Source organism: Pseudorca crassidens, chromosome 16 (assembly GCF_039906515.1).
Source record: "Pseudorca crassidens isolate mPseCra1 chromosome 16, mPseCra1.hap1, whole genome shotgun sequence".
Classification (NCBI taxonomy): domain Eukaryota; kingdom Metazoa; phylum Chordata; class Mammalia; order Artiodactyla; family Delphinidae; genus Pseudorca; species Pseudorca crassidens.
The window spans coordinates 61,071,925-61,099,624 of record NC_090311.1 but is presented as its reverse complement, the minus strand read 5'-3'; the positions used below and the strand labels follow the sequence as shown (position 1 = coordinate 61,099,624).

Here is a 27,700-nt window from a genome sequence, read left to right as displayed (position 1 = left end):
CCCACTCCCCACTGAGCACATCCACCTCACGGTGAATGGAAGAGATTTTCCATGCAGTGGGAGGTCAAGTCTGGCGAGAATTAGCCGGTGTCCAGGGGCTAGACTGTGATTACGAATGATAAATGTGCCCAGCGTGGGGCGTTTCTCTCTCCCTCACCTCCCGCCTGCCCCCCATCCTCCCCTCCCAGGCCTGCTCCTCAGTGTGGCACCGCCTTGCACCAGCCAGCCCTGCTCAGCTACAGATGCCCACCCCCTGCAGTTGAGCCCGGGGTGGGGGGTGTCCCAGGCCTGGCCTTGTCACCCACCTGGGGACAGAAACCAAGGGACAGGGGTATCGAGGCCTTCTCTACTAGACCACTGCAGCCTCTGAGGTCTCTCTGCCCTAGTAGCCAGGGGTGGACCTGGCTGAGATGGGTGGTAGTGAGTTTCCATCCCAGGCACGGGAAAATAACAGAGCCCAAGCTTTTACCCATAGCCACGCCATGCTGTGCTGTCTCCCGCCTCAGCCGTGAACCAGAAATGGGGCTTTGGTCCAGCTCGGCTGTTAGTTTGCTGTGTGGTGTTGCATTGGTCACTTCCCCTCTCTGAGCTGGTAGAACAGGGCTCCGGGTGCCTCTGCACTCGACTTGCTGTGCTTCTGGCCTACAGGGGCTCAGGTGTCTATAGGACGAGGAGGCTGCCAGTGCGGGCTTTCAGGACTCCCCACACACGGCTCAGCCGGAGAAGCTTTGCCTCTCCCTGGGGCATGGGCTCTACCCAGTTAACAGAGCACATTTGCATCTGTTTTCTCAGCTGACCTTCACAACAACACCTCAAAACTGACAGGGCAGTACCTATTAGCCCCTTTTTCATAGATAGGGAAACTGAGGCCCTCTCAAGGTCTCAGTGGCAGAGTGAGGATTTGAATTTGAACTGGTCTGCTGGCTCTCAGGCCAGCCCATTCCACCATGCGCCAGTCCAGTCTGGACCCCAGGCTCAGGGTCACCATAAGGGAAGTACAACCCCTCTGGCCTCCCCTAGCAACCAGTGACAGTCTCCCATCCAGGGATGTCTGAGCACTGTAGTTTTAGTCTCCCCCTCCTCTCAGGGGTAGTTCTGGGAAATATGGTTTCTTTACCTTTGTCCTGAACCCACTTCCTTCATCTCCAAGGCCCCTGGCTTCTGCTTATTCTAGTGGCTTAGATTCTGGTACGTCTTAAATAAGCCCATGGCCTTGACTTCCACCCCATCAGGACCTCCCACCTGCCGGGTGTGTCTCCACACTAGGCTCTGCCCAGGCCCAGCCTCTGGGAAGGAGCGTGTGGCCTGGCACGGGTCCTGCTGTCGGGTGGCGACCGGGCTCAGACTCCTGGCTCTGTCTTGCAAGCTCCACTCCCGTCCCAGGGGACGGGTACCCTGTCCTGGACCCCATGGGGGACACCAAGAACCATGTGGTATGCTCCCTGCTTTCTAGAAGCAGCCACCCACAACTGCCAAGGAGCCTCCGAGCTGCCAGAAGCAGGGAGGCGCCAGCAGACCCCCACCCTGGTCACCTCCCCTCCCTACATTTTAAGCGGATTGTGAGCAAAATGGAACTTGCCCATAAGGAAGCCAGGTGGTGAGGAGATGCCAAACGGTGTCTTGTGAATATTTGAGAGAAAGGCTAGACAGCCAGGGGGGGCACGCCGCAACCTTCAGAGGCTGGGACGCTGTCGTGGGGAAGAGGAAGCACACTGTTTTGTGTAACCTCAGAGGCTGAAATTACAGCGATGGCTGGAGCCTCCGACAGCAAATTTCAGCAGAAAGTAAGGAAAGCTTTTCTGTTAGATCTGTCTAAAGGAGAGCCTGGCTGAGAAAGGCAGTGGTGAGCTCCCTATCCCTGGAGGTATGTGAGTCAAGGTTGGATACGGAATTGATGGGCAGGGGGATGTCGTACGAGATGGCCCTTGCAGTGACCTTTATCCCTGTGATTCAGTGCATCCAAGTGAGCCCCGTGGACAAGACACCCCATACAGGCAGGAATAGGTAAATGAGAAGCGCGGGTTTGAATGGTGCCCACCAGAGAGACTCTAGTGGTCATTTTCATCCGAGGCCGGGGTGGGTGGGCTGCGGCATGGTTGGCAGAGCCCAACAGTAAATAGTTCCTCCTCCGCCCTCCCAGCCTCCCCCCAGCGCTGTGCATTAGGATCCCAGTAGGTGCTGGGTCTTTGCACCAGGAATGACACTGGCAAGAAAGGTGACCCCACTTTAAGCAAGTTCGCTTCGTGCAGAAAAACTTTACCCAACAGCGCCCTGTCCTACATTAACAGATTCCCCATCAGGCATCTTCAAATCTCAAAGTGTGAGAACCATAGTGGGGCTCAAGAGATTGACTCTACCAACTTCCCGATTTGACAGATGGAGGCCCCGAGGCCCGAGAGGAAGGCCACACAGCAGTGCCAGTCCCCAGCTGGGGTGAAAACCCAGGGCTCCTGACTTCAGTGGTTCTCTTCCTATGTTTGACCGTCTTTGGTTACATCTGTGCAGGGATGTGTTCTCTTTCATACCTTCATTTTGGATTAGCTAGGCCATTCGTGTGTGCAGCTGTAAAGGCAGGTTGCATTTTTGCAACTATAGGTTCAAATGAATTCTGCCATTGGAAAACCACACTTTATGTGGGCCATTTTCCCACCAGGGGGAAATTCATATCTGGCCTGGCGGTGGCAAAGACTCCTCCTCCTGGGGGACCTCTTCCTCGGTGTTGTATTCTCCTCTGTGAAGATGGGGCGGTGGGGAGAGCAGTAGTGAAGCCAGGGAGACAGGTGACTGAGGGATACGGCTCCGAGCCTGGCTTCCTCCCGCTGACCAGGTGACCTCAGGCAAGTCCCTGGATGCCCCATGTCTTCATCTGTAACATGGGAAGATAATGCTCACCTTGGGGGTTGTGAGGAGTAAATTAGATGAACTATTTGAAACATCTGGCAAATAATTCCCAGTTCAGAAGTCAGATTCAGGTGTCTACCTGTCTGGATGTGCTCCCCAGCTCTGCTACGTACTAGCTTTATAGCCCTGTATCAGCTACTTAAACTCTCCTGGTCTCAGTTTTCTCATCTGTAGTATGAGGTTAATAATAGTACCTAACTTATAGAGATGTGGTTCCCAAACTGTGTGCCCAGGCACCCTAGAATGCTACAGGGGGTGCTGTGGGATATTTTTAATCTCCATGGAAACACAGCAATACTGGACAGCTGCCAGATACCACAACAACTACTAGCTCAAGATAGCTTACAATTTCAGCGTCACACACACTTCTTTCCTTTAGATGTCCCCATACCTTTGCAAAGCTGGGAATTTGGCATTTGGGAGTACTCTGAGACAAACTGTGAGGGCAGCAATGTCTCCTATGATTCCAAGACATCCCCATTATAAGTCATTGTGGCTATATAGGAACGGAATACAAATATTACCTTTCTTTCAATTTACGTGTATTATTTTTTCCAATGGATACTAAGTTGTTAGGATATACACACACCCACCCACAACACGTAAGCTGGTTGGATCTAACTACTTAATAAACAAAACCACTAGGAATTTCTTTTGGCCGTGGGATAAAATTACTGGGTAAAAATTACCAAGACATTAAAGACCAAAAACGTTTGGGAACCTCTGTCAAGGATTGCCGCAGGGCTCAGTGAGTTAATATAAAATAACCCTCTGAAGGCCTCTGGCAGAGGGAGCACCCGGGAACCCCCAACTTCATGATTCTTCCTCCTCCAAGCTGGAGAGGGAAGGCTCAGGTGTCCCCCCTCCAGGACACCTGAAGAACCTTCCTCAGCCGCTAAGGCCCAAGCCAGGGCCAAGGAGGAGGGGACATGTCCACTGGTCAGGACAGGGGCCCGACTCAGTCACTACCCAGGCCCTGGCAGCACCTCCCACACACCTTTAATTTGTGTTCACTGAGCACCTACTGTGTGCCGGCCAGCACGTAGTCCATGGTGGTCCCTGTGGGGAGGAATCTCAGATCGGCTCTTGCTGCTGCTTCCTTGTTTCCTGCAGGACGTCTGAGGGATGGGGATGTGGGCAAGCGGGCAGTGGCTGCGTAGAGAGCCACCCAGCACTGTCCTGAATGACAGGGAGGCAGTGATGAGGATGCCCAGCCATCCTCTTGCCAAGACCAGGGCTGAGTCTTCGTGCCAGGGCTGAGAGGAGGGGTGGGGTGGCAGGGTGGGGCACGGGGCCGCCAGACTCAGGCCTGCTGCCCTAATGGATGTCTAATGTTGACTTTCCTAGTCGAGTCTCCGCCTGCTTGTAAATGAGCCACATTAGGGTCATGAAACAAAGTCATAAATGCAGCCCGCAGTGCCACAGAGAGCCAAGGCGGCCGTCACCCGGAGGCTGTGTGGTTAGAAGGTAGGGCAAGCCTGCAGCTGCATCCGTGGCTTCCCATATACCTGCTCTCATGGCCACCATCCCCAGAGGGGGGTCCAGTCTCCCTGTTTCACAGATGAGGTACCTGAGGCCAGTCAGGACTGGTTCAGACCCTGGGGTGTCTGAGTCTGAAGCCTGAGCCCTGCCCTACACTCCTGAGGCCTGAGACTGAAGCAGGGATGCTGGTGGCGGGAGGTGGGCCTGGAGTCCTCTTGGCTGCACCCAGCTCTCCCTAGAACCGCCCGCCTGGCGGGAGGGTCACAGTGAGCAGCTCTCAGGCCACCGGGAGACCCATGTCCAGCTCCCTGGGCACTGTGTCATCTCGCCATCAACTGCCCACATTCCCAGACCCTAGGGGCTGCCAGTTTACCTACAGAGAAGGTGTCTCCCTGTCTGGCAGAGGAAAGCAGGTGTTTGGGAGCCCTGGCCTGGCCTCAGGAATCCTCGGTGCTTTTCTTAGTTTAGATGCCCACTAACCAGGTGACCTTGCGTCAGTTTGATGGATTTCAATTTCCCAAGCTTTGAAACACAAAAAACAGTCCTGGCCTTGCTGGCCCTTTGATGAGAGAGCCCCCATAATTGCAGACACCCAGCCAGTGTCAGGGTCTATTAGGAATCTCAGGTATGGGGACACCCACAGTGTTATGGAGCTGCTCCAAAGATAGGCAGTGTGGAGCCCCGGGCAACACTGAAGTCTGGTTTCTTGGGTTCAAACCTTGGTTCTGCCTCTGGCCAGCTGTGTGACCTTGGGCAAGTTGCTTAACTGCTCTGAGCCTCAGCTTCCCCATCAGTAAACTGGGGACCAATATAATATACCTTACAAAGTTGTTGCAAGAATTAGGTAAGTTAACTGTGTAAATGGAAACATAGCAGTTAATTCCAGGGAAGCATTAGTTGCTATTTTGATGCAGCAGTTTGTACCTAGGCTCCTCCTAGGCACTCATGCATGTTTATCTCATATGATCCTCAAAAGATCCCAGAGAGAGGAGGAGTGCTCACTTCCCTTCCCTCTTCAGAGACAAAGTAATGAGGTTGGAGTTAAGGGCTCTCCATGGGTCACAGGGAACATGCTGGATTCATCCTTTTTCTTGCTGGCTTCCCCTTCGGTCCCCCAGGTCACGCACACATACCCCACCCACAGCCCAGAGCTTGGAGCCAGTGACAGCCCATGCATTTTCTCAGCGCCTCCGACTTAGCAGAAGCTGTGATCCACAAGGAGATGACACTGATAAAGCATGTTAGGCACATTTTGTTCATTCTGCTCTTGAAGAACCATGTGTCCCTTTGGCCCCTCTGCCCGAAGGGGGACTCCCCATACCTGAGATTCCCGTGGCCTCCTGGGGCCCCAGCTCCACTTGCTGGACTGGAGCTCTGGGACAGTGACAGGACTGCGCAGGCTGGCGAGGGGCTGGGCAGACCCATGCACCCCTGCAGCTTAATTCGGTATTTCCTCGGGAGCAGTTAGCAGAGGAGGACAAGCCCCCTGCCGCTTGTCCCCAGCCACCTGATTGTTTGGGGCTTGGCATTGGAAAGTCAGTTTTCCTACGTGGATTGTAAACCAGTAGGCTGGCCCAGCCTGGTTTCCCTCCCTCCCCACACTGGTGGTGGCCAGGCCCCTCTCCCTTCCTGTTTGTCTCACCTCCCGAGGTGCTGTTCTTTCCAGGGAGCCGGCCGGTTTCCATCTGGCCCCTTTGCGGGAGGAGATGGCCGCCTGCACAGCCTCACTGCCTTCCCAGCCTCCCGAGTGCCCTCATCCATAGGGCCGAGGGTGTGGATTTGGCTGAAGTGGGAAATGCTAAGGGGGTGGAGCAGAGCCACAGACCAGAGGAAGGGAGGGTCTGGGGGGAGGCTACAGGGAAGGTGGTCTCCCCTGCATGCTGCTGCCTGCCGTGGGCTTCCTGGAGGAGGCAGCACTCTGGGAACAAGCACCAGGGAGCCCAGGCCTGCTGCTGCCACCCCACCTCAGCCCACCCTCGCCCCTGTGGGCCCTGACTTGTCTCCCTGCTTCCATCAGCCTGGCTGGCTGGGGCTGCACAGGGCAGCTGTGGCTTCGGGGCAGAGCCGGCCTGGTTTGAGCTCCAGCCTCAGGCCCATTTCCAGCTCTTCACATACTGTGGCATCGCCGTGGGAAACTGGAGGGAGGCCGGGGAGGGCCGGTGGGGAGAGCTGGAGAGGGGTGTCCTTGCCCTGACGGGTCACCTCACCTCCCTGGGCCACCCTGACTCCTCCATCTGTAAAAAATTAGAATCACACAGCATCACAGGGCTGGGACTGGCTCCAAAACACAGCCTCTTAAAAGCAGGTCACAGTGGGGAAACCGAGGCCACAGGAGTGTCAGACCTCGCCCAGGCCACAGAGGGCGGCCCAGCAGGTCTCCTCCAGCTGCCTAGCCCTCCTCCTCCCCTGGCCTCCTCTCTCTGCCACGGCCCCCAGGGGATGGAGGGGACCCGGGCCTCCCAGCCTGTGGCCTCACGGAGCCCTCCCACCCTCCACCCTCTGCAGGCACTGATTCTGGCAGCGAGGTGCTCCCAGATTCCTTCCCGTCGGCGCCGGCAGAGCCGCTGCCCCACTTCCTGCGGGAGCCGCAGGACGCCTACATCGTGAAGAACAAGCCGGTGGAGCTGCGCTGCCGTGCCTTCCCCGCCACGCAGATCTACTTCAAGTGCAACGGCGAGTGGGTCAGCCAGAACAACCACGTCACGCAGGAGAGCCTGGACGAGGCCACCGGTGAGCCCACCCCACTTGCCGGGCACCCCCAGGTCACCCCAGGCCCAGACGGTCCTGGGCCTGGCTCCACCCTGGCTCTGTGTGAGACCTCATACAGCCACGGCAACCCCGGGCCTCCCTCTGAGGTTCACCCTGGACCAGTATTTCCCCAAGGCTTGGCCGCTTGCCCTGTCTGACTGGGTGACCAGGTGAAACAGCACCAAATCCCTTGCTGAGAGGGAGCTCCCTTTTCCAGTTACCTTCCATCCTCTGTTTACATCAAAGAGCAGGTCCTGTCGGGGACAAGGTTCTTCCCCGCTCCCCCAGCACCTGCTGTGCTCCCTGTTTAAGGAAGAGGAGCCGGCTCTGTCTTGCAGCCCTGCCCCAACACCCAACCAGAATTCTAGACCATCGCTAGTTTCACAGGTCCTCTGTGTTGGTGAGAAATGATACCGTTTCTGTTCACAATAATGATGCGACGCTTCCTTCATAGAAATCAGTTGGCTTCAGTTTTTTAAAAGGCCTGTAATATTAAGTAAATAATCATAGAGGTGGTGCTAGGATGCAGCCCAAGTCCTGCAGGAGAGGAGAGTGGCAGAAGCGTGGGAAACTAGGAGGAAGCGTGGGATGTGTGCAGGACCCTGGGCACCCCCCACCCCAGGCAGGAGGCAGAGCCTGGGGCTCCTCACATCTCCCAGAGCCCAGCCCCTGTTTACAGTACAGAAGCTTCGGGGGTGGAAATCCTTTCCCCGACTCAGGCCAAGAAGGGGGGCCACCCACTGCGGGTCACCTGCGGACGGCCGGCTTTGGGCAGCCCCAACCAACCCCAGGCTCGGGGTGGCTCCTTTGCCCCAGGGCCTGCCTTGGCTTTGATTTCATTTTTACCGTCTCTTCCCTGACCTTTTCTTTCTCCTCCTTTTTCAGCCCTCTCTTCTTTCCTTCTGTCTCTCCTGCTTCTCCCTTCTCATCCCCGTCTCCTTTTGTCTCCTTTTGTGTCTTTTTTCCCTTATGTTTCTCTCTCTCTGCCTCAGTCTCATACTTGTGTCTCTCCCCTGACATACTCTCTTTCACTGTCTCTCCTTCTTTCTTCCTCCTTCAACTTCTATTTTTCTGTGAAAAGCTGACAGATTTCAGAACCACTCAGGCTTAAAATCATACCCCAGAATGTACTTAATGTCATTCAACGCTGTACCCTAAAAATTGGTTAAAATGGTAAGTTGTAGGTTATGTATATTTTACCAAAAATGTTAAAGAATTCCAAGAATTTTAAAAGTTAGAGTTGGAGTCTCATTCTCACTCAAAATCTAAAAATAAAAAAAATGATTTTTTAAAAAAATTATTTATTTATTTATTTTTGGCTGCATCGGGTCTTGGATGCAGTGTGCGGGCCCTTCGTTGCCGTGCGCGGGCTTCTCTCTGGTTGTGGTGCACGGGCTTAGTTGCACCGTAGCATGTGGGATCTCAGTTCCCTGACCAGGGATCAACCCTGCGTCCCCTGCATTGCAAGACAGATTCTTAACCACTGGACCACCAGGGAAGTCCCAAGAAAAGGATTTTTTATCTGATTTTTTTTTTTTTTTTTTTTTGGCCACACCGCACGGCTTGTGGGATCTGAGTTCCCCAACCAGGGATTGAACCTGCGCCCTCGGCAGTGAAAGCCTGGAGTCCTAACCACTGGACCACCAGGGAGTTCTCCAAAAAAGAAACTTTTAAAAGGAAAAAAAACCCATATCCCAGCTGCCCCCATGCTCTGGCTGTGTGACCCTGAGGAAGTCACTCAACCTCTCTGAGCCCCAGTTTCTCTCGTGGTAAACTGGGATATTAACAGGTCTTGGTGAGGATGGAACAAGGTGGTACCTGTACAGCGTTGAGCACAGTGCCAGGACCCAGCAGGTGCTCAATAAACACCTGTTTCCTCCATCTTCTTTCTGGGTTTTTGTTGGCTTCTTTCCTCTTGAAACCTATTCTTACTTCTCTGTCCCCCTGAGCCCCTCTGGCCCTGCAGAGCAAGGGGACAGTGTATCCTGCTAGGGCCCCTCACAGACTCTGTGATTATTAGTAACAGGGTGGCTCTTACTCCCCTGCTACCAGACACACAAGTCCTGCCAGCCCTAGAAATCAAGACACTGTTGTCCCCATTAGCTACAAAGAATGGACAGTGGTCCAGCAGGCCACACCCTTGGCAGCAGTGTGGCTGGTTCCTCCTTCTCTCCACCCCTAGCCCTCCCTGGCACTCTCTGAAGCCTTGAAAACAGGCTGGGGGCCAAAACAGGTGGGATGAGCCTACCTACTAGCTCATGCCAGGTCAAGGCAGGCAGCCCAACTCTGGGTGTCCTGGTCCAGGCACTGCCTGCCACTGGCCATCATGCTGAGGGGGACACCTAGTCTGGGACCCAAGTCTGGGGGACCAAAGGCCCCTGTCCTCTTTGCCTGCTGGTGACCATTGCCACGGTGTCAAGCCCTGCTGGGTGGTAGTTTATCTGTCCAGCTGTTGGGTGCTCCTGAAACATTCTGGATGGATGACCCCCTAGAGAGGGGCCACTCCTCCAGGCTCCCAGCCTGGTGAATAAAGGCCAGGGCCCCACTCTCCTGCCCCGGGCCACGCAACATCGCTTGTAGAGCAAGCAGTCCAGGCAGCCACTGGCAGCAGGCAGGGCCCCTGTCCCCCAAGAAGCCTCTTCCCTCCTGATGTTCCACCCACAGCAAACACCAGCACCCTCCAATTTAGATCCCTGGCCATCAGGAGGGGTTCCTCACTGTCTGGGCTCCCAGTGCAAGGGCCCCCCTCCCTCAGGATGCAGGAGAGTTAAGGCAGTGATTTCACTGGGAGAGGTCCAGAGAGCTGTCATTCATTACTGGGCAGAGCTCTAACTGGGGCAGGACGCCAGACAGCTGATCTCAGCTCTGCTGGCAACTTGCTCTGGGACTTTGGGCCTGCCACCTACCCTCTCCAAGCCTCAGTTTCTCCAGATGAAAAAGGAAGGGGCTGGATGAGATCCAGATGAGCTGCCAGCTTAGATTTGTGCCCAGCCTGGGCTGGGTGCTGTAATCGCTGTGATTCATTTAGAATTTACCCTGAGTGTTTTACTCTGATGAGGGAACCGAGGCTCGAAGAGGCTACGTAACTTAGCGAAGGTCACACCGTTGGGGAGTGAAGGTAGGGCCAGAATTCAAACCTGTCAAGAAGCAGTCCAGCCCTCCACCTAACCACCATGCCACAGGACTACAATGTGTACACTCAACAGTCCCACCTTTGAGGGGCTTATCAGAACCCACAAGCAACCATGAGAAGATGAGCTCAGATACATGATGGCGAGGAGGAATAGCTTTAGGAATTCCGAGACCAAGGGGGTAGTCAGGGAGGGCTTCCTGGTGGAGGAGGCCTTACAGTTCTCCCACAAGCTTTGGGGAGGAGCTTCGGATGGGTGCCCTCATCCAGGAGGGTTCATCCCTTTCCTGAATGTAGAGGGTTTTGTCAAGGGAGGATTGGCAAAGACTGAGTGATTCCTCCTCTGTGGGCTGGTGGATCCAGTCATTCAGGGAGGCCCTTGGGCCCTAGCAGGGAATCATTGAGAGGTTAGGGGTTCCCAGGAAAAGGGGCCTTCCCTCAACTCCAACCCCACAGGCTCCTGAGCCATGACCAGAGAGAGGCCACATGCTTGCCTCATATTTGTTGAGCCCATTGTCTGTGCCAGGCCCTGGGCCACAGCAGTGAACAGGGCAAAGCACCACCTCATTCTCCTGCAGGAGATACAGTTAACACATGAACACGTCAATAAATAATACAGTTCCAGGTAATGGTCAGTGCCACGAGGGAATCAGGCCTGGTGGGGAATGATAACTGCATAGACCAATGTCCAGTGCAGTGGTGGGAGTGCTGAGCGGTACTTTGACAGCTGGTGGGGGTGGGCCAGCATCAGGGAGCTTCCCTTTGAAGTGAGGCCCAGCCCAAAGCTGACAGTGACTGGGAGTTCACTGGACACAGAAAGGACAGAAGAGAGTTCCAGGCAGGGGGCTGGATGTGCAAAGGCCCTGTGGCTAGAGAGGCCAGGAAAACATGAGGGCCTGGAAGACACCCAGTGAGGCTGCAGTGGGTAGATCGTGCAGGGCCTGGAGGCCACGTGGAAGGTCTGGGTCTTTACACTGGGATGACTGGAGACATAGCAGGGGAATGACATGCCATTTGTGCCTTTTGAAGAGCTATCTGCAGGGTGGAAAGTCGATTGGATGGGGGCAGCGGGCTTGGGTTAGCCACTGAGTTTCCAGGTGAGCTGCAGTGGTGGCTTGGGCCAGGCTCGAGGCAGATGAGATGAGAAAAATGGAAATGTGAGGCACTTGGGAGAGGAGCCCACAGGACTCAGCGGGTTGGAAAGGAGAGATACTATGGTCCCATGTCTGGTGTCTTCTGTCCTCAGACCTGCCTCCTGATGGCGTCTCTCTCCTCCTCCCAGGCCTGCAGGTGCGAGAGGTGCAGATTGAGGTGTTGCGGCAGCAGGTGGAGGAGCTGTTTGGGCTGGAAGATTACTGGTGCCAGTGCGTGGCCTGGAGCTCTGCGGGCACCACCAAGAGTCGCCGGGCCTATGTCCGCATTGCATGTATGCCACCCTGACACCCTCACCCCATTCTCCTGAGCCCTTTCCCCTTCCCTGTGGATCGTGGAGAGAGAATTTCACACACAGACATCAGGGCACAGGGATGCCAGCTCAGAAGGCTCCATGACCCAGAACCTGTGACACCTTTGGCCCCAGGATTTCTAACGGCCCTTTTTTGCCTACTTTTATATAAGGAAGCTGCCAGCTTCCTCACCATCCCCGGCCACCATGTGCATAGGATCCCAGAGTCAGGGAGGGAAGCTTGTTCCCCCGAGTCCACCTGGTGAGGCCCCCATCTTGGAGAAGAAGTTCTCCAGGTAAAGGCCGGGTGTCCCCGTGAACATTCCCTTGGTGTGCACTGCCACCTAGTGGCCAGAATGGGGCCCTTCAGGATCCAGCTCTGCCTGACTGGCCTCCTCCCTGCACCGCCTGACTGTGCCTTGGAACACTTTTCCTTCCTTCTCCCAGACCTGCGCAAGAACTTCGATCAGGAGCCCTTAGGCAAGGAAGTGCCCCTGGACCATGAAGTTCTCCTGCAATGCCGCCCACCAGAGGGGGTGCCTGTGGCTGAGGTGAGTGGGGATATGGGGAACTTTTGGCATGGCAGAGGCCAGCCAGGCATGGTATTTGCCACCAGCCACAATGCCTCAGACTTCCAGAGCCCTCGCATTTCACAGATGGGGATATCAAGGCTAGAGACAGAGAAGGGAACTGCAACCTCTGTAGAACTCAGCGCATGCCAGACCCCAGCTGGGCCCTCCATAGGCATAACCCCACAGGATGGGGCAGAGCTGGGGCAGGAACCCCCAGGGCTCCTTGGGTTGACCCCAGGCTCAGTCTCCTGCAAGAGAAGTGGCCATATACACCATTTCCCCCACCCCACCCAGAACCCAAGGCCCCAGCGTTAGTGGATCGTAATACGTGCATCTGAGCACAGACTCAGCCCACAAGCTGATCACCCCTTCCTACACCACATGGCCTGGGCATCCCTGGGTGGTGCCCACCTGTCCTCTTACTGCCCTGCTTGTGTTCCAGGCCTGCTTCCTCTCTCCCGCTGCCCGCACTCGTGGTCCTCTAGTCAGAGCAGGGCATGGGGAAACATCTCAGCTTTGTTGCCAGGGACCTCAGTAGAACAGGACTGGGGAAGATGGAACCCTGGGCTTCCAGCTCAGAACCTTTGCTCTAATCACTTAGCTTCCCCCCAGCCCCGGCCCCCATCTGGAAATGAGCTCAGACAGACACCTTCTGTAATAGCTACCCCTCGTGGCTGCCACATGTGCCAGGCACTCGGCCCGCTGGTCCTCATAGCAACCCTTCAAGGTGGATATTGTCATCCCATCTTATGTCTGGGAACACAGCACTGGGACAGGTGAAGCAGTCATCCAGGGTGACCCAGCTAGTGAGTGGCAGAGCTGGCATTTGCACACCCAGGTCTGCCAGACCAGGGACCATGTTTTTAATCACCTGCCAGGCCTCTCACCCTGGCTCAGGGAGTCGGTTTGCGGAGTTAATGATGAAGACATGTTCTTATTTAGTACCAGTACTTACCGTGAGCCAGGCATGGCCTCCACACTTTCCATATACTGATTCATTTCATTCTCACAGTAGTCTTATGGGTAGTGCTATTAAATATCATCTTACAGTTGATGAAATTGAGGCCAAGTGGAAGTCCCTTCCCAAGGCCACTCAGCTGGTGGGTGGTCATCTTAACCACTGTGTTCCGTAGTGTCCAGCACAGTGCCTGGCCCGTGGAGGCCCTGCCCCCTGTGTCACCACCATGGGTGGACATGGCTAGAACTGCAGTCCTGTTTATGGTCAGGCCTCCCTTCCCCCCAAGAGAGGGCCCACTCCCGGGGGTGCAGGGGATCGGGCCCTGGGCCCTCACAGCTGCAACCGTGCCCCTGCAGGTGGAATGGCTCAAGAACGAGGACGTCATCGACCCCACCCAGGACACCAACTTCCTGCTCACCATCGACCACAACCTCATCATCCGCCAGGCTCGCCTGTCAGATACGGCCAACTACACCTGCGTGGCCAAGAATATCGTGGCCAAGCGCCGCAGCACCACCGCCACCATCATTGTCTACGGTGCGGCCCAGAGTGGGCTGGGTGGGGGTGCGGGGGAGGACACGGCCGAGGGAGGGGGAGAGCCTGGGGCTATACGGCTGACCCTTCCCTACCCAGAAGCCAGCAGGACCTTGGTGAACGGGTGGGGAGGAAGAGGAGGCCCAGAGAGGGGAGGTGCCGTCGCAAGGTCACACAGCAAAGCTAGTGGTGAAGTCAGGAGCACTTGCCCCTTCTCAGGCCCTTTGCTTATCCCTGAAGGGGAAAACCCAGTTCTCTGAGAGTCAGGGCTAAGGCAGGGCCCAGTCGGTATCCCCATCCCCGAGCCTGTTGTTCTAGCAGTTAGGGACTACTGTTCAGGCCGGTCATCTGTTCCTTGCTGTCCCCTTGGGTGGGAGGGCCAGAGCCATGGCTACAATGAGTGTCGTAGAAAGAGCCCTGTACTGGGTTCCAGTTCCAAGCTCCCCATTACTCACGGGGAGACCTTGTGTAAGTGTCAGCCCTCTCTGGACCTTTGTTTGCCATTGTACAATGGGGCGGGGAATAGACAGTGACCTCCTGGGTTGCCTCTGGTGCTGACAGATGCAGCCCAGGTCTGCCCGCTGGTATCTGAGTCCACAGCCCTGGAGGCAGGAGGGGTCCAACTAGGAAGGGCCAGGCCTCAGCAGAGGCGCCTCATCATGGCTGGAGGATGGGGCTTGGAGGCCCCACGGGGCGAAGAGCCATGCCAACCTGCTGACAACTGCTACCCCTGCAGTGAACGGCGGCTGGTCCAGCTGGGCCGAGTGGTCACCCTGCTCCAACCGCTGTGGCCGCGGCTGGCAGAAGCGCACACGGACCTGCACCAACCCCGCCCCACTCAATGGAGGTGCCTTCTGTGAGGGCCAGGCCTTCCAGAAGACTGCCTGCACCACCGTGTGCCCAGGTGAGACCACCGGCCAGGTGGCAGTCCACCCATGCCCAGCCCCATGCCAGCCCCAGCCCTGCCTTCTGTGCTTTGGTGTCTGCCAGTCAGAACAGCCCATCTTTCCCCGTTAGGGTGGGTGAGGACAGAAGGTGCTTGTCCCGGGCCCCCCAGCTGGCTCACCAGGCTGGATTGGATGCTACGCCTGCTGACCTGTTCTGCCCTGGGCTGCGGGAGACACAGAGGCAGAGGCTCTGAGCTGCAGTCTGAGGGGTGGGCGGTCTGCTCTCCAGGCCGAGGGTTGTCAGCGCCAGCCCCCAGGCCCGGACCCCAGAGGCTCCTGGGGTCAGAGAGCCTGTGCTCCTGCCCTTGACTGCTAGACACACCTGGCCGCTGACCCTGCAGTCCTCTCTTTCTTCTGTGTTACTCTGTGGCCCCGTTGGTTGGTCTGTGTTCTCTCTTTGCTGACATGTTTGTGTGACTGATGTGGTGTTTTTCACCCTGGGTTTGTGCCTCTGTGTGTACACTTGTGCCCTGGGTTGTATCTGCGTCAGTGACGTTATGTGTCTATTTGGGCTGTCTTCGCCCACCTGGTGCTCCCGTCTCTGCACTGGCATGAGGCGTGGATTTCTCTGGATGGCATGCGTGTGTCTTGGGTTCCTCTTTCCCTGCTGCACTGTGTGTGTGTGTGTGTGTGTGTGTGTGCATGCACTGCTGTGTTGTGCACACATAACCGTGTGTGCATTCTATGCATGCGTGTGTCCCCATGCACCACGTGCTGTGTCCCCACAGTCGATGGCGCGTGGACAGAGTGGAGCAAGTGGTCGGCCTGTAGCACCGAGTGTGCGCACTGGCGCAGCCGCGAGTGCATGGCGCCCCCTCCCCAGAACGGAGGCCGGGACTGCAGCGGGACCCTGCTTGACTCCAAGAATTGCACCGACGGGCTGTGCGTGCAGAGTGAGTCCTTGGAAGGCAGGGCCCAGGGTGGGGGCTCTGGAGCCAGATACGGGCCCCCTGGCCCCCACCTCCCAGCCTGCAGTGGAGCAGCCCCTCGGGGCCCCTGCCCACCTGCTACTCTGTCATCTCATCCATGCATCTCCCCGTCACCTCCTCTACCACCCTTTCCCTGCCGTCTGTGTCATTGTCTTTCCCTTTATTTCCCTCAACAGATAAGAAAACTCTAAGTGACCCCAAAAGCCACCGTAAGTCCCATTTCATGGCTGTTCTCTTTCCTCTGGGGGGATCCCTGGTTTTCCTCAGTTGGCTTTTCCAGGGGGTGGGGTGCAGGGCAAGGTGAGGGGCAGGGAGAGCTGAAGGTGCCCACTACCAGCCCTCCACGGGGTTCCCAGCACCTGACGCTGCATGTGGCATGGTCTTCATCACAGTCAGACAGGCAGACCCTCAGCTGACAGAAAGGCCCTAGGATGCCATCCTGACCCCTCCCGTTATAGGAGGAGAAACTGATTCTCAGAGAGAAGGGACATTCCCAAGGATCCAGCCAGGATTCGAACCTAAGTATTTGGCCAGAGCTGGTGCTCCGAGCCCCACCCCTTGGTTGTCCTCTGTGGGAGGCCGCCAGCAAGCAGGCCCACACCTGCCCCTCACTGTGCCCCCAGCAGCCGACTGAAGCCTCCTAGGTCCTTGGGATGCCCGCTGCTCTGCGTCAGACCCTGGGGGCTCATCATTCATCCCCCAGGGGCTATGCTCCGCTGTGGTAAAGCTGCTTGGGCAGATTGGTGTGTGGTAATTAAACCACAATTTCCAAATAATTCTGGAATTATCAAGTCAGTAATGAGGCCTTCAGTGCAACTCACAGGGGGGCCAGACTGGTGACTGATTAGATATTGTAAATCACCAGGCAAGTGACCCCCATGATTAGTGACGATGTCATGAGGCGAAGCCCCCAGAGAGGTGGGAGCCCAGCCCTGGGGACCTTCTCGGGCAGCTCTCCTGGGGAGCCCAAGGATGAGGAGAGATGGGGGTCCAGAAGGTGGTAGAAGCAGGCAAAAATGAGGGCTGAGAGCCCTGCCCTACCTTGCTGAAGCTCAGGCCTCCACCAGGAAGGAAAGCGGGCCTTCCTCTCCGAGGGTCCCTGGGGAGGGGAGGGAGTGGACAGGGGCTTCCCGGAGCTCCCAAAGGAAACAAGGGAGAAGGGCAGCCGTCTTGGCTAGGCTGTGCTGTCCAGTGTAGTAGCCACTAGCCACGTGTGGCTTGAAAATTGTATTTATCTTAGCTGAAAATAAATATATTTAAAAACTCATTTCCTCAGTCAAGCCAGCCGCATTTTAGTAGTTTAATGACCACCCGTGGCTAGTGGCTGTCATGGGGGACAGTGCAGACACGGGATGGGCCATCACCATGGAAAGTTCTGTTGGGCAGCCCTGCTTTGGACCCTGCCTCTTGACCCCGAAACTTCCTCGCCTAGCTATGTGGAGTTACTTCTAGCTGAGCAGCAGCCTGCCCTGCCCCTCACCCAGAGCTGGACCTCCTCCAGCCCAGCAGCCTGTCTGGGGGCAGGGAGTGTCGACATGGGTTGCCTCCCTGAGCCCCTTCCTTCCCTTCCACCTGCTCCCCTCCTCTCCATCCCATTGCCACGCATCTCATTCCCCTCGTCCTGTTCCCCCTCCATCCCTCCCTCCCCACCCCCACCCACCTCCTGCTCTCAGCACAAAATGGAAGGTGAGCTCAGAGCGGCCACTTGCAGAGATTTCTGGGAATCAGGGCCTTGGGTCCTATAGAGATTGCTGCAGGCTGCTAGTGAGGCGCTAGGTCTTAATCCCAGCTCTGAGAGGACACTTAGTGGTCCTGTGACTCTGAGCCGCAGGCGCCTTGTCACCTCCTGGGCAGAGAGCAATGAGTTAACTCTCGGGAGCGTTAACTCCAGGAGTCCCTTTGCCTCTCCATGCCACACGGGGAGGGAAGCAGGGCAGGGAGGCAGGGACATTTAGGCCATTTTACTTATAGAGACTGATGCTCAGATAGGTTCAAGCCTTGCTTGAGGTCACCAGCCTGTCTGGCAGGGCTCAGATTAGAACCTAGCACAACACCACTCTGTCCCAGGCCCTGCCTCTCCCCGGGGACCAAGGGAATCTCTGGCTCCCTCAGGGCCAGCACCTCTGCCCCCTGGCCCTCACTCAGCCCTCCTGTCCCCGCAGTTCTGGAGTCCTCGGGGGATGTGGCGCTGTACGCAGGCCTTGTGGTGTCCATCTTCGTGGTGGTGACCGTCCTTGTGGTGGTAGGGGTGGTCGTGTACCGCCGCAACTGCCGGGACTTCGACACCGACATCACCGACTCGTCCGCCGCCCTCACTGGCGGCTTCCACCCAGTCAACTTGAAGACTGCGAGGCCCAGTAAGGACCTGGGAACGCCTGGGGTGGCGGGTGCAGGCAGGGTTCCCAGGGGGTGTGACAGCCAGCCAGACCAGCCAGACCAGAGCAGAGGCTCCTGACTCCCTCAAGAGGTTTTCCTAGAGTTTTCTCTAAAGATCACTGGATGAGTTTGGTTACAGAGATGCAGGAAAGAAGAAGTAACCTAGGTGGTGAGTCCCTAAGCTTCCTACCGCAGGTGGCAATGGAACCTTTCAGAGCTGGACGTTTGGGTAGGATTTTGTAAAGGAAGGCGTCCCGGCAGGTGCAGACAGTGGGACAGGGCCAGCGAGGCACGGCTGGTCTGACTGCAGCCCCCGGCCCTGCAGACAACCCGCAGCTCCTGCACCCATCTGTGCCTCCGGACCTCACTGCCAGTGCGGGCATCTACCGCGGACCCATGTACGCCCTGCAGGACTCGGTTGACAAGATCCCAATGACCAACTCGCCCCTGCTGGACTCCCTGCCCAACCTCAAGATCAAGGTCTACAACTCTAGCACCACCAGCTCTGGGCCAGGCCTGGCAGACGGGGCTGAGCTGCTGGGAGTCCTGCCACCCGGCACGTACCCTGGTGATTTTGCCCGGGATGCCCACTTCCTGCACCTGCGCAGTGCCAGCCTCGGCTCCCAGCAGCTCCTGGGCATGCCCCGTGACCCGGGGAGCAGTGTCAGCGGCACCTTTGGCTGCCTGGGCGGGAGGCTCAGCATCCCTGACACAGGTGGGTCCCTGCTCTGCTCACCCATCAGTCTGGCCTCAGCATGTCCCCTCTAGACAGTCTCAACACTCACCCAGCAGAAGATAGGGCTTCCCTGGTCCCATTTCACAGATTGGGAAAGTGAGGCCCAAGGGGAAGAAGTGATTATAAAATAGAAGACCTGGAGTCCAGGCCTGCCTCTGCCTCACAAGGGCAGGGGAACTCTCTAAACCTCAGTTTCACCATCTGGTGAGTGGGAAAGTATACCCCGATATAGTCAACAAACCTACAGAGTGCTGTTGAAAAGGCAGGGCTGCCCAGCTCAGGTTGCAGAGCCAGCAGCTGACAGTTTCCCAGCATCATACACTGAGCTAGGCTGGGGCTGGCACTGCACCTTCAGACTCCAGGTCTTTGCCCCATCGCTACACCCGATCGCAATGCCAGTGGCCCCTGCGCTACTGGACAGCCCCTCTGCAGTCAGTGACCTGGCCTTTCCCTGCACCCAGTCCCCTCTCCCCACTCCTTGCTGGTGGCCACCAGGAGCTCAGATGTCTTTCTCTCCCTGCTCCAAGATGGGGGCCAACCCCCCATCCCCTGTTCTAAGCTCCTGGACTCCCTCCAGCCCCTCCCTACTGACCTCCCTCTCCCCCTAGGGGTCAGCCTGCTGGTGCCCAATGGAGCCATTCCCCAGGGCAAATTCTACGAGATGTACCTCCTCATCAACAAGGCAGAAAACACCCTGTGAGTATAGAGACCCCAGCCCCAGCCCAGCTGCCCCCTCCTCAGCCTCTCTCTCCCTGCTGCTTGCCCACCTTGGGCTCAAATGGCACCATCTCCCCTTCTAAGTCCGATCCTAAGGCCAGAGGTAGTTCTCCAAGGAAGACATTGCTAGATCTTATTATGTTCACATTTAAACCATGCAAAACCAGCACAACAAATCATAAAACTGAAAGCCAGTTGACCAACTGGCTACAATATGACAAAGGGTTACTATCCTCACTATGTAAAGAGGTTTGGGAGATCAATAAGAAAAACTGAATATCTCAGTACAAAAATGGACAAAGGATATGAACAAGTGATTCACACACACTCTCTCTTATACACACACACACACACACACACACATACACACATAGCGGCCAATAGGTTATGAGAAAATGTTTGACCTAATTTGTAGTCAAAGAAACAGTTATTCAGACAGCCATAAGATACTGGAAGTTTTTTTGCTTCATCAGCTTGCAAAGCTATTTTCAGATGTCATAATACCTTCATACTGGTGAGAGAATGGGAACACAGCCCTCCCAAGGTGCGTCGGTGGGAGCGTGGATGGGTGCCAGCTTTCCAGAGGGCACTTTAGCAGCACCTATCCACAACATCCCTGGAGTGCAGAACCTTTGAAAATGGGAGCAAAGATCTGGCTATGAGAATATTGCGGAGTAATAGCAAAAATTTAGAAACGATCTCAAGGCCAGTGCCATTCTTCCTTAACCCGTGGCCTCTGGGAGCCCCCAGGGCGCAGTCCTGCCTTCTCCCATCCCAGGAGCTGGGGCAGAGCCCGGAGGCCAGCACCGCTCCCTCACTGCCTCCCTGCTGCCCTCCATCCCACCCCAGCCCGCTTTCGGAAGGGACCCAGACAGTATTGAGCCCTTCGGTGACCTGCGGGCCCACGGGCCTCCTGCTGTGCCGCCCCGTCATCCTCACGGTGCCACACTGCGCTGAAGTCAGTGCCGGTGACTGGATCTTCCAGCTCAAGACCCAGGCCCACCAGGGCCACTGGGAGGTGAGGAGCCAAGGCCGGGGGGCCGGGGGGCCGGGTCCCCTAACCCAACCTGCCTGGACCCTCTCCAGGGCCTTGGCTGGTACAGCCACCTCACCTCCACTGTCACCCTGCAGGAGGTGGTCACCCTGGATGAGGAGACCCTTAACACCCCCTGCTACTGCCAGCTGGAGGCCAGGTCCTGCCACATCCTGTTGGACCAGCTGGGCACCTACGTCTTCACGGGTGAGTCGTACTCTCGCTTGGCAGTCAAGCGGCTCCAGCTGGCCATCTTCGCCCCCGCCCTCTGCACCTCTCTGGAGTACAGCCTCAGGGTCTACTGCCTGGAGGACACGCCCGTAGCACTGAAGGTAAGGCCAGGCCCTGGGTACCCACACGGGCCTGCACGCTGCGGGTACCTCGCCCACAGCCGGCCAGCTGCATGGTACCTTCCAGTATCCCCCTCCCCAGGATCATGGTACCTGCCAGGCACCCTCTGCCACCATCAGCCTCATTCAGTCATTCAGTTGTTCCTCAAACATTGAAATCGCATCAGATCCTCGAGATACAGAGATGAGTTGGGCACAGTTCTGCGCTCACCAAGCTGCGGGCTAGAGGTGGGAGACAGACCAGGGGATCACTGATGCGGGGCTAAGGGAACATTGGCCTAGGAGCGGCTGGCAGGTCCTGGTTGTTGGGGAGGGGGTCTGAGAAGGCTTCACAGCAGGGCTGACCTTAGACCTAAGCTCCAAGGGACAGGTGGGTGTTCCAGGCAGAGAAGGAAGAAGCACATTCCAGGAGACAGAGCAGCTTATGCAGAGGCAGGTGTGTTGTTCTGTGTGCCAAAGCGTGCAGGGGTGTGAGAGGTGGGGCTGGAGAGACAGGCAGGGCTCAGCCTCCCAACAGCCTTAGGGTCATGGCAAGGAATTTGGAACCTATCCAGTGGGCGGGGGCAGAGACCCGGTGGACACCTGTTCATGGGTGCTATTTTGAAAGCTACGCAGTGGGGATGGGTAGACAAGAAGCAGGGAGACCAATTGGGAGGCTGCAGCTGGACCCTGGACAACAGACAGTGACAACAGCTGGAGAGGGGCCTGGAGTCTGTTTAGTCAGTAGAATGGACAGAAACAGTGACTGATGGGAGGAACAGGGGGAGGGGGGAGGGGGAGGGGGTGGCGGCTGACAGCCAAGCTCCTAGTGTGTGCAAAAGAACGGACAGTGCCCTTAAGCGAGGGGGGTGCATGGCAGATGAGAAGGGGTTCGGGGCAGGAAGAGAGAGAAGGTGAAGGGACCGGATTTTAGCACCTAGAACCTGATAACGGCAGCTGTTAGTACCACCCTGTCCCTCCAGCCTCTAAGACCCTGTCCATTCTCTGCCCAGCCCTTCCACCAGTTCCCAGGATCTCAGTCTCATCCTGACAAACAGTGGAAGAGCACAGAGCCTTGGCCCTATTTAAACCCCTTTTCCTTCTCCATCCTTCCATCCCCTGCTGCTATGAAGCCTTCTCCTTTCCTGTAGCTCCAGGCCTCCTCCAGCCCACGATCTGTGGGCCTTTCTATCTCCTCTGCCTCTCAGTCTCATGTGACTTGTCTCAAACTCCAAGTTGCCGACTGATGCAACACAGGCTAAAAGGCCTTGTGGGAGAGTGAGTGTCTTCTGCTGGGACCAGGCTGACCTGAACTTGCAGGAGGCCCATCATAGCTAGAGGCTCCTGGGAAATGCTCTTGAAGCGTGGATCCCTTGGTATTAGGGCATTGGCTAACATCTAGTTATAGTCAGAGAATGGATTGGAGATCAAGAGGGAAGTTGCCACATACTGGCTTGATGGCGTTCTTTATTTATTCAATCCCCATCCATCCGTCTGTCCATCCATTCATCCATTCACCCATCCATCCATTCACCCATCTATCCATGCATCCATCCATCCGCCCAGCTTTCTGCCCATCTGTCTGTATATTCATTTAGTCCATAATCTGTCTGTCCATCCAGCCATCACTCATCCACGCATCTATCTTTTCTTCCATCTGTTCTGTTTCTATACCCATCCATTTGTATATTCACCTGCACAACATTTTGTCTGTCTGTCTCTGTTGATCTATCCATCCATTTGTCAACCCATCTCTTTATCCATCTACTTAACCATCCATCCATCAGTCCATCTATTCAGTCATCTGTAAATCCATTCATCCATCCACCTGTCCCACCATCTGCCCATTCATCCATCTATTTTTCCCTCCATCCATTCATTCATGCATCTCTCCACACAGTAAGTCTTCTATGAGCACTTACCAAGTCCCAGCCCTGTGGCTCAGATGGTTCCCTGCCTTCAATGTTACAGCCTAGTTCCCTCTGCCCATGTGTGTCCCCAAGCCCCAAACTTGCAGAAGGAAAGGGCCCTTTGGCCAAATGTGATGGGCTCCCCCTTCTCATTGCTCCCTGGCCCACAGGAGGTGCTGGAGCTGGAGCGGACCCTGGGTGGCTACCTAGTGGAGGAGCCAAAACCCCTGCTGTTTAAGGACAGTTACCATAACCTGCGCCTCTCCCTCCACGACCTGCCCCACGCCCACTGGAGGAGCAAGCTGCTGGCCAAGTACCAGGTGAGGGCTGGGCCGCAGGAGGGGGAGGGATGGAGCTGGGGAGGGGCGCACCTGGGGGGCTTCCCAGAGAAGACCAACTCCCCTCCCTGCCTCCTCCCTCGGTCCTGTAGCCTTGGTCCCCACTCCCACCCCTGTGTCTCTCTTTGTCTCCCTCCCCCTGCCACCCCTGTCACATACTCCCACACACAAATGTCTGTACCCATCATCTTTAAAGAGACCTTACCATCTCTAAGAGCGTTCATGGCTGGCAGATTGTCCAAACTAATCTCTGATGGTCACATCCCTCTGCCCGCGCCCATCTGTGTGACACCATTGAGTCCACAAGGCTTCCCAGACCCAGACACATGCACCCACACAGTCACATATTCAGACTCGTGCCTTCTCACCCATATACTCCCTTTCTCAACTGAAGGGCCCTTGCCCAGTTCTTCTTCCTCTGCCCACCCGGATGGAGAGGTCCCAGCCCTCCCTGAGGCTGGCCCCCTTACCTGCCTCCGCCTCCATTCCCCGAGGGCAGGGCAGGCTGGCCTCGCCTCCCTGACCCTGCCCCTCCTCCCCCAGGAGATCCCCTTCTATCACATTTGGAGTGGCAGCCAGAAGGCCCTGCACTGCACCTTCACCCTGGAGAGGCATAGCCTGGCCTCCACGGAGCTCACCTGCAAGATCTGCGTGCGACAGGTGGAGGGAGAGGGCCAGATATTCCAGCTGCACACCACGCTGGCAGAGGTGAGGACCGGAGCGCGGATGCCCCACGGGGCTGGGCGCTGCAGCGTGCAGACCCCAGGCTCCTCCTCATCTGGGGGAAAGGCCACCTCCCACAGAGCTGTGCCCCTCACCTCCCAAGTCTGAGCTGGGACTTGGTCACTCTTTGCTAACAGCTGTGACTTACTGAGTGCCGAGCCTGGGCTTGGCCTGTACCAAAACTCACCAAATCTGTACAACCGCCAGGGAGACAGATACGAGGATCCTCACCTGGAGATGAGAAAGAAGGTTTTAGGGAGAGCCGGTATCAGGACCTTGTATCCAGCCAACGCTTGGCCCAGGCCTGTGGCTCTCCACCACTATAATCCGGATTGAGGTTTATAAAACCTAGGCCACCCAGGAACAGTGCGAGGCCCTCCTTGCAGTGCAGTGTAAAGAGCACTGGATATAGTCTAGACCAGCGGTCCCCAACCGTTTTGGCACCAGGGACCGGTTTCATGGAAGACAGGTTTTCCACGGACGGATGGGGGTTGGTGCAGGGGATGGTTAAGGCGGTAACGCGAGCGATAGGGAATGGCCGATGAAGCTTCGCTCTCCCGACCCCGCCACTCACCTCCTGCTGTGCGGCCCAGTTCCTAACAGACTGCGGACCGGCTGGGGACCCCTGGTCTAGACCTAGCTCTACCACTAACATGGCATGTGACCATGGATTAGTCACTTCTCCTTTCCAGACTTCATTTGCGTTTGTGTAAAAGGAGGTCCCCGTGGATTAGGCTGGGGCTGAGGCCCCTCGTGGCTTTGTGATGACGAGGTGGCACCAGCGCTGGCCCAGGCAGTGCCTTAGCGTGTGCACCCCGAGGGCGGAGACGGGGTGTACAGCCCTGGCCCTGGAGAGCTGGCCTTCCAGGGGAGGAGCCCTTTGAGCAGCTGGAGCCTGCCCAGAGGCGGGGGAGCGGCCGGAGCCTCCAAGAGCTCACAGTCCCCAGGCAGGAAGGCTGGAGGGGCAGATGCCCAGTGAGCCGTGCACAGGGAGCTCTCTGCCCCTCTCACCCGTGCCCCCTGCTCTTCCAGACGCCTGCTGGCTCCCTGGATGCCCTCTGCTCCGCCCCCAGCAGTGCAGTCACCACCCAACTGGGACCCTACGCCTTCAAGATCCCCGTTTCCATCCGCCAGAAGATATGCAACAGCCTGGACGCCCCCAACTCGCGCGGCAGTGACTGGCGGTTGTTGGCGCAGAAGCTCTCCATGGACCGGTGAGTGTCGGGACAGCCCGCCCGGCCTGGACCAGAGCCGCCCCCACCCCCTGTCCCCGTGGGGCAGGTGGGGCAGGCAGCCTGACGGTCCAGGAGCGGATCCGCCATTTGCGGTAGACCAGGAGCTCAGGCTTGGGTGTGCCAAGTCTGAGAAGCTGGTTCCTTCAGGAGCGTCGTGCTCAGAGTGCTGGCCCTTGAGAATCAGGTGAAGCCAGGATACCAGCCAAGCGTGATCACCGTCAGCAGTCCTGTGTCCGGGACAGAGCAGGTGTTTTGGAAATGCTTGCTGGGTGACAGAATGCATCCTGGTGTCAGAACTCTTCTGGAGAACTTAAAGTGCCGGATAAATATAATGGCATTTAGTCATCATTATTGTTATGGTACACTTACTGAGAAACCATTTAATACACCTGCGTCGAGCAGATGCCATGTAGAAGACATCTTACTCAGAATGGGTGGGATCTGTAAGGATGTCAAAGCCTTTGTTCCTGATTTCAGGGCAGTGCATGGGGCGGGTGAGAGCAGGCAGACAACGAATGTGGGATGGAGAGAGAGAATGGAGTGCTAGGTTTGGACAGCCTCTCCTGGGGCCAGTGTCTTTCAATGATAGTAAGAACGATGCTGATGACTGATGATGAGCAGGACAGTTTCCATTTTAGAGATGAGACTGGGGCTCAGAGAGGAGCAGTGACTTGCCCAGGGCCACACAGCCTGCAAGCAGAGGGGCTGGGAATTCAGACCCAGGATTGTGGGAGCCCGGAGCCCACCGTCCCGGTGCTCCTGGGATGTACCCTCAGTGCTCCCTCCACCCCAGGCTCCCGGGAGGGGCTGAGCATTTTGGGAGCCCAGTGTCCTTCTCCTTCCCTCCATCAGGTACCTGAACTACTTTGCCACAAAAGCGAGCCCCACGGGTGTGATCCTCGACCTCTGGGAAGCTCTGCAGCAGGACGACGGGGACCTCAACAGCCTGGCGAGTGCCTTGGAGGAGATGGGCAAGAGCGAGATGCTGGTGGCCATGGCCACCGACGGGGACTGCTGAGCTGCCCCAAACCCGCAGGCTGTTAGGGACCAGCAGGTGGCTGGCACAGGCAGACCCAGGGCAACCTCCTGTGGGGCAGTTGGGCCTCCTCTGCTCCCGAGCTCACAGCCAGAATCGCCCTTCCTCCTCCTCCTCCCCTTGCCCCCCCGACCCAGACCACGACCAGCCTTAGGAAATCCATGGACGTTGTTGTTGGGAGGACCCAGCGGTCCTTCTCCACCTCCTGCTGTCTCTCCTGACCTCAGACCGCTGTGCAGGAACCGGGGTGGGGATGGGGCCTCTGGAGGCAGCTAGGGGAGCAAGGAGGTGGCCCTCCCACCCTGTGCCCCAGGGTCTCTGGGGTGCATCTGTTTTAGTTGTGCTCTTCATTTTCTTCCTCAGCTATTGATTTCTCCCTCCTCCCTAAGCCCCTTTCTCCTTTCACACTGTTTTCCTCTTCGAAGAGTCAAGTACAGTTCAGACAAACTGCTTTCTCCTGTCCACAAGCAAAAAGGAAGAGGAAAGAAAGAAGGAAAGAAAGAAAGCTTCAGACTGCTAGTAAGGCTCAAACAAAGAAGAAAAACACCAAAACCACAAGGGAAAAGAAAACCCAGTTTCTTAGGAAACGCAAATGATTTATTATCCAGATATTTGGATAAGTCCTTTTTAAGAAAAAAAAGAAAAAGAAAATGAAAAAACAACACAAAAAAAATAGAAAACACTTTTCTTGAGTATGGGTGAGTGTGGGCATGATCGTGGTTCTGGCCAGGAGCGTGTGTGTGTGTGTGTGTGTGTGTGTGTGTGTGTGTGTGTGTGTGAATCAGGGAGAGAGAGACTGACTAGGGAACACTTTGCTGCTAATGATTTTATCTTAGACTAAATGCTTACAAGGCCTCAGCTTCCACAGCTCTACAGGGTCAGATGAGGTTTGAGCTGTGGTCCCATGTTTCTTCCTAAAATCTTAAGCAGATGCTGAATCAGTAAAGCCAAGGAGCCCTGAGGTCTGGCTTGGGGTGGTGTCCTGCCTCCCTCTCACAGCCCCAGGCAGGTGCTCCAAGTCTCATCTGGGCTCCCAGGAATCCAGATGAAGAGGCCCTGGGATGGAAAGTGTGGGCGGGCCAGCCCAGCTGTGAGCCAGGGAGAATTTCCAGTACTGTGGTCTGGTGGCTTCTGGAGAGGGGCCACGGCCCAGAAGCGGGACCCTAACAGAGAGAGAGAAGTCAGGGATGAGAATCCCCCATGGACAGGACACATCTCTCTCCCGCATCCCAGGGTGGGGCCAGCCAGGACACGCCCACCCAGCAGCCTCTAGACCAGGTGGGCTGGAGCAGGTGGGTGTTCTCTTAATGCCCGGGATCTGCCCTTTCCCAGGCTTGGTTACTTCTGTAAAACAGAAGGGGTGGATAAGAGGGCCTCTCTAGCTGCAGAAGCCTGAGCTTCTGGGGTCAGTGTGGCTTTGAGGAACATGTTAGCAGCCGTCCCTGCGGGTGGCATGGGAGGCTGGGAGGTGGCTGCTCGGCTGTGCTTTACGCACTGGCCCGGGGTGGAGGAGGCAGGGTGGAGGGCTATTTTCCCAGCTCTGATCTCCACAGGCACCCCCTGTCACCCTCCCTCCACAGTCTGACAGAGCTGAAGGAAGATTTGACAGGCAGCATTGCCAG

General features: G+C 56.6%; 1 protein-coding gene across 2 annotated transcripts in view; it reads left to right on the top strand.

Annotated features, from left to right (window-relative positions):
• The window catches only part of UNC5B (unc-5 netrin receptor B), an 85,425-nt gene extending 58,024 nt beyond the window's left edge, over positions 1-27,401 (top strand). Inside the window, exons 2-17 of one of the 2 annotated variants that reach the window (XM_067710655.1) lie at positions 6,889-7,113; positions 11,544-11,687; positions 12,153-12,256; positions 13,592-13,772; positions 14,506-14,673; positions 15,445-15,609; positions 15,822-15,854; positions 17,808-18,002; positions 18,347-18,736; positions 19,366-19,453; positions 20,324-20,492; positions 20,606-20,839; positions 22,917-23,066; positions 23,628-23,792; positions 24,840-25,021; positions 25,895-27,401. In XM_067710655.1, coding sequence (XP_067566756.1) covers positions 6,889-7,113; positions 11,544-11,687; positions 12,153-12,256; positions 13,592-13,772; positions 14,506-14,673; positions 15,445-15,609; positions 15,822-15,854; positions 17,808-18,002; positions 18,347-18,736; positions 19,366-19,453; positions 20,324-20,492; positions 20,606-20,839; positions 22,917-23,066; positions 23,628-23,792; positions 24,840-25,021; positions 25,895-26,060 — 2,759 coding nt within the window. In that variant the 3' untranslated portion in view covers positions 26,061-27,401. The remainder of the gene's footprint in view (positions 1-6,888; positions 7,114-11,543; positions 11,688-12,152; positions 12,257-13,591; positions 13,773-14,505; positions 14,674-15,444; positions 15,610-15,821; positions 15,855-17,807; positions 18,003-18,346; positions 18,737-19,365; positions 19,454-20,323; positions 20,493-20,605; positions 20,840-22,916; positions 23,067-23,627; positions 23,793-24,839; positions 25,022-25,894) is intronic. The other variant, XM_067710656.1, reaches the window with a different exon arrangement.
• The last annotated feature ends 299 nt before the right edge of the window (positions 27,402-27,700 follow it).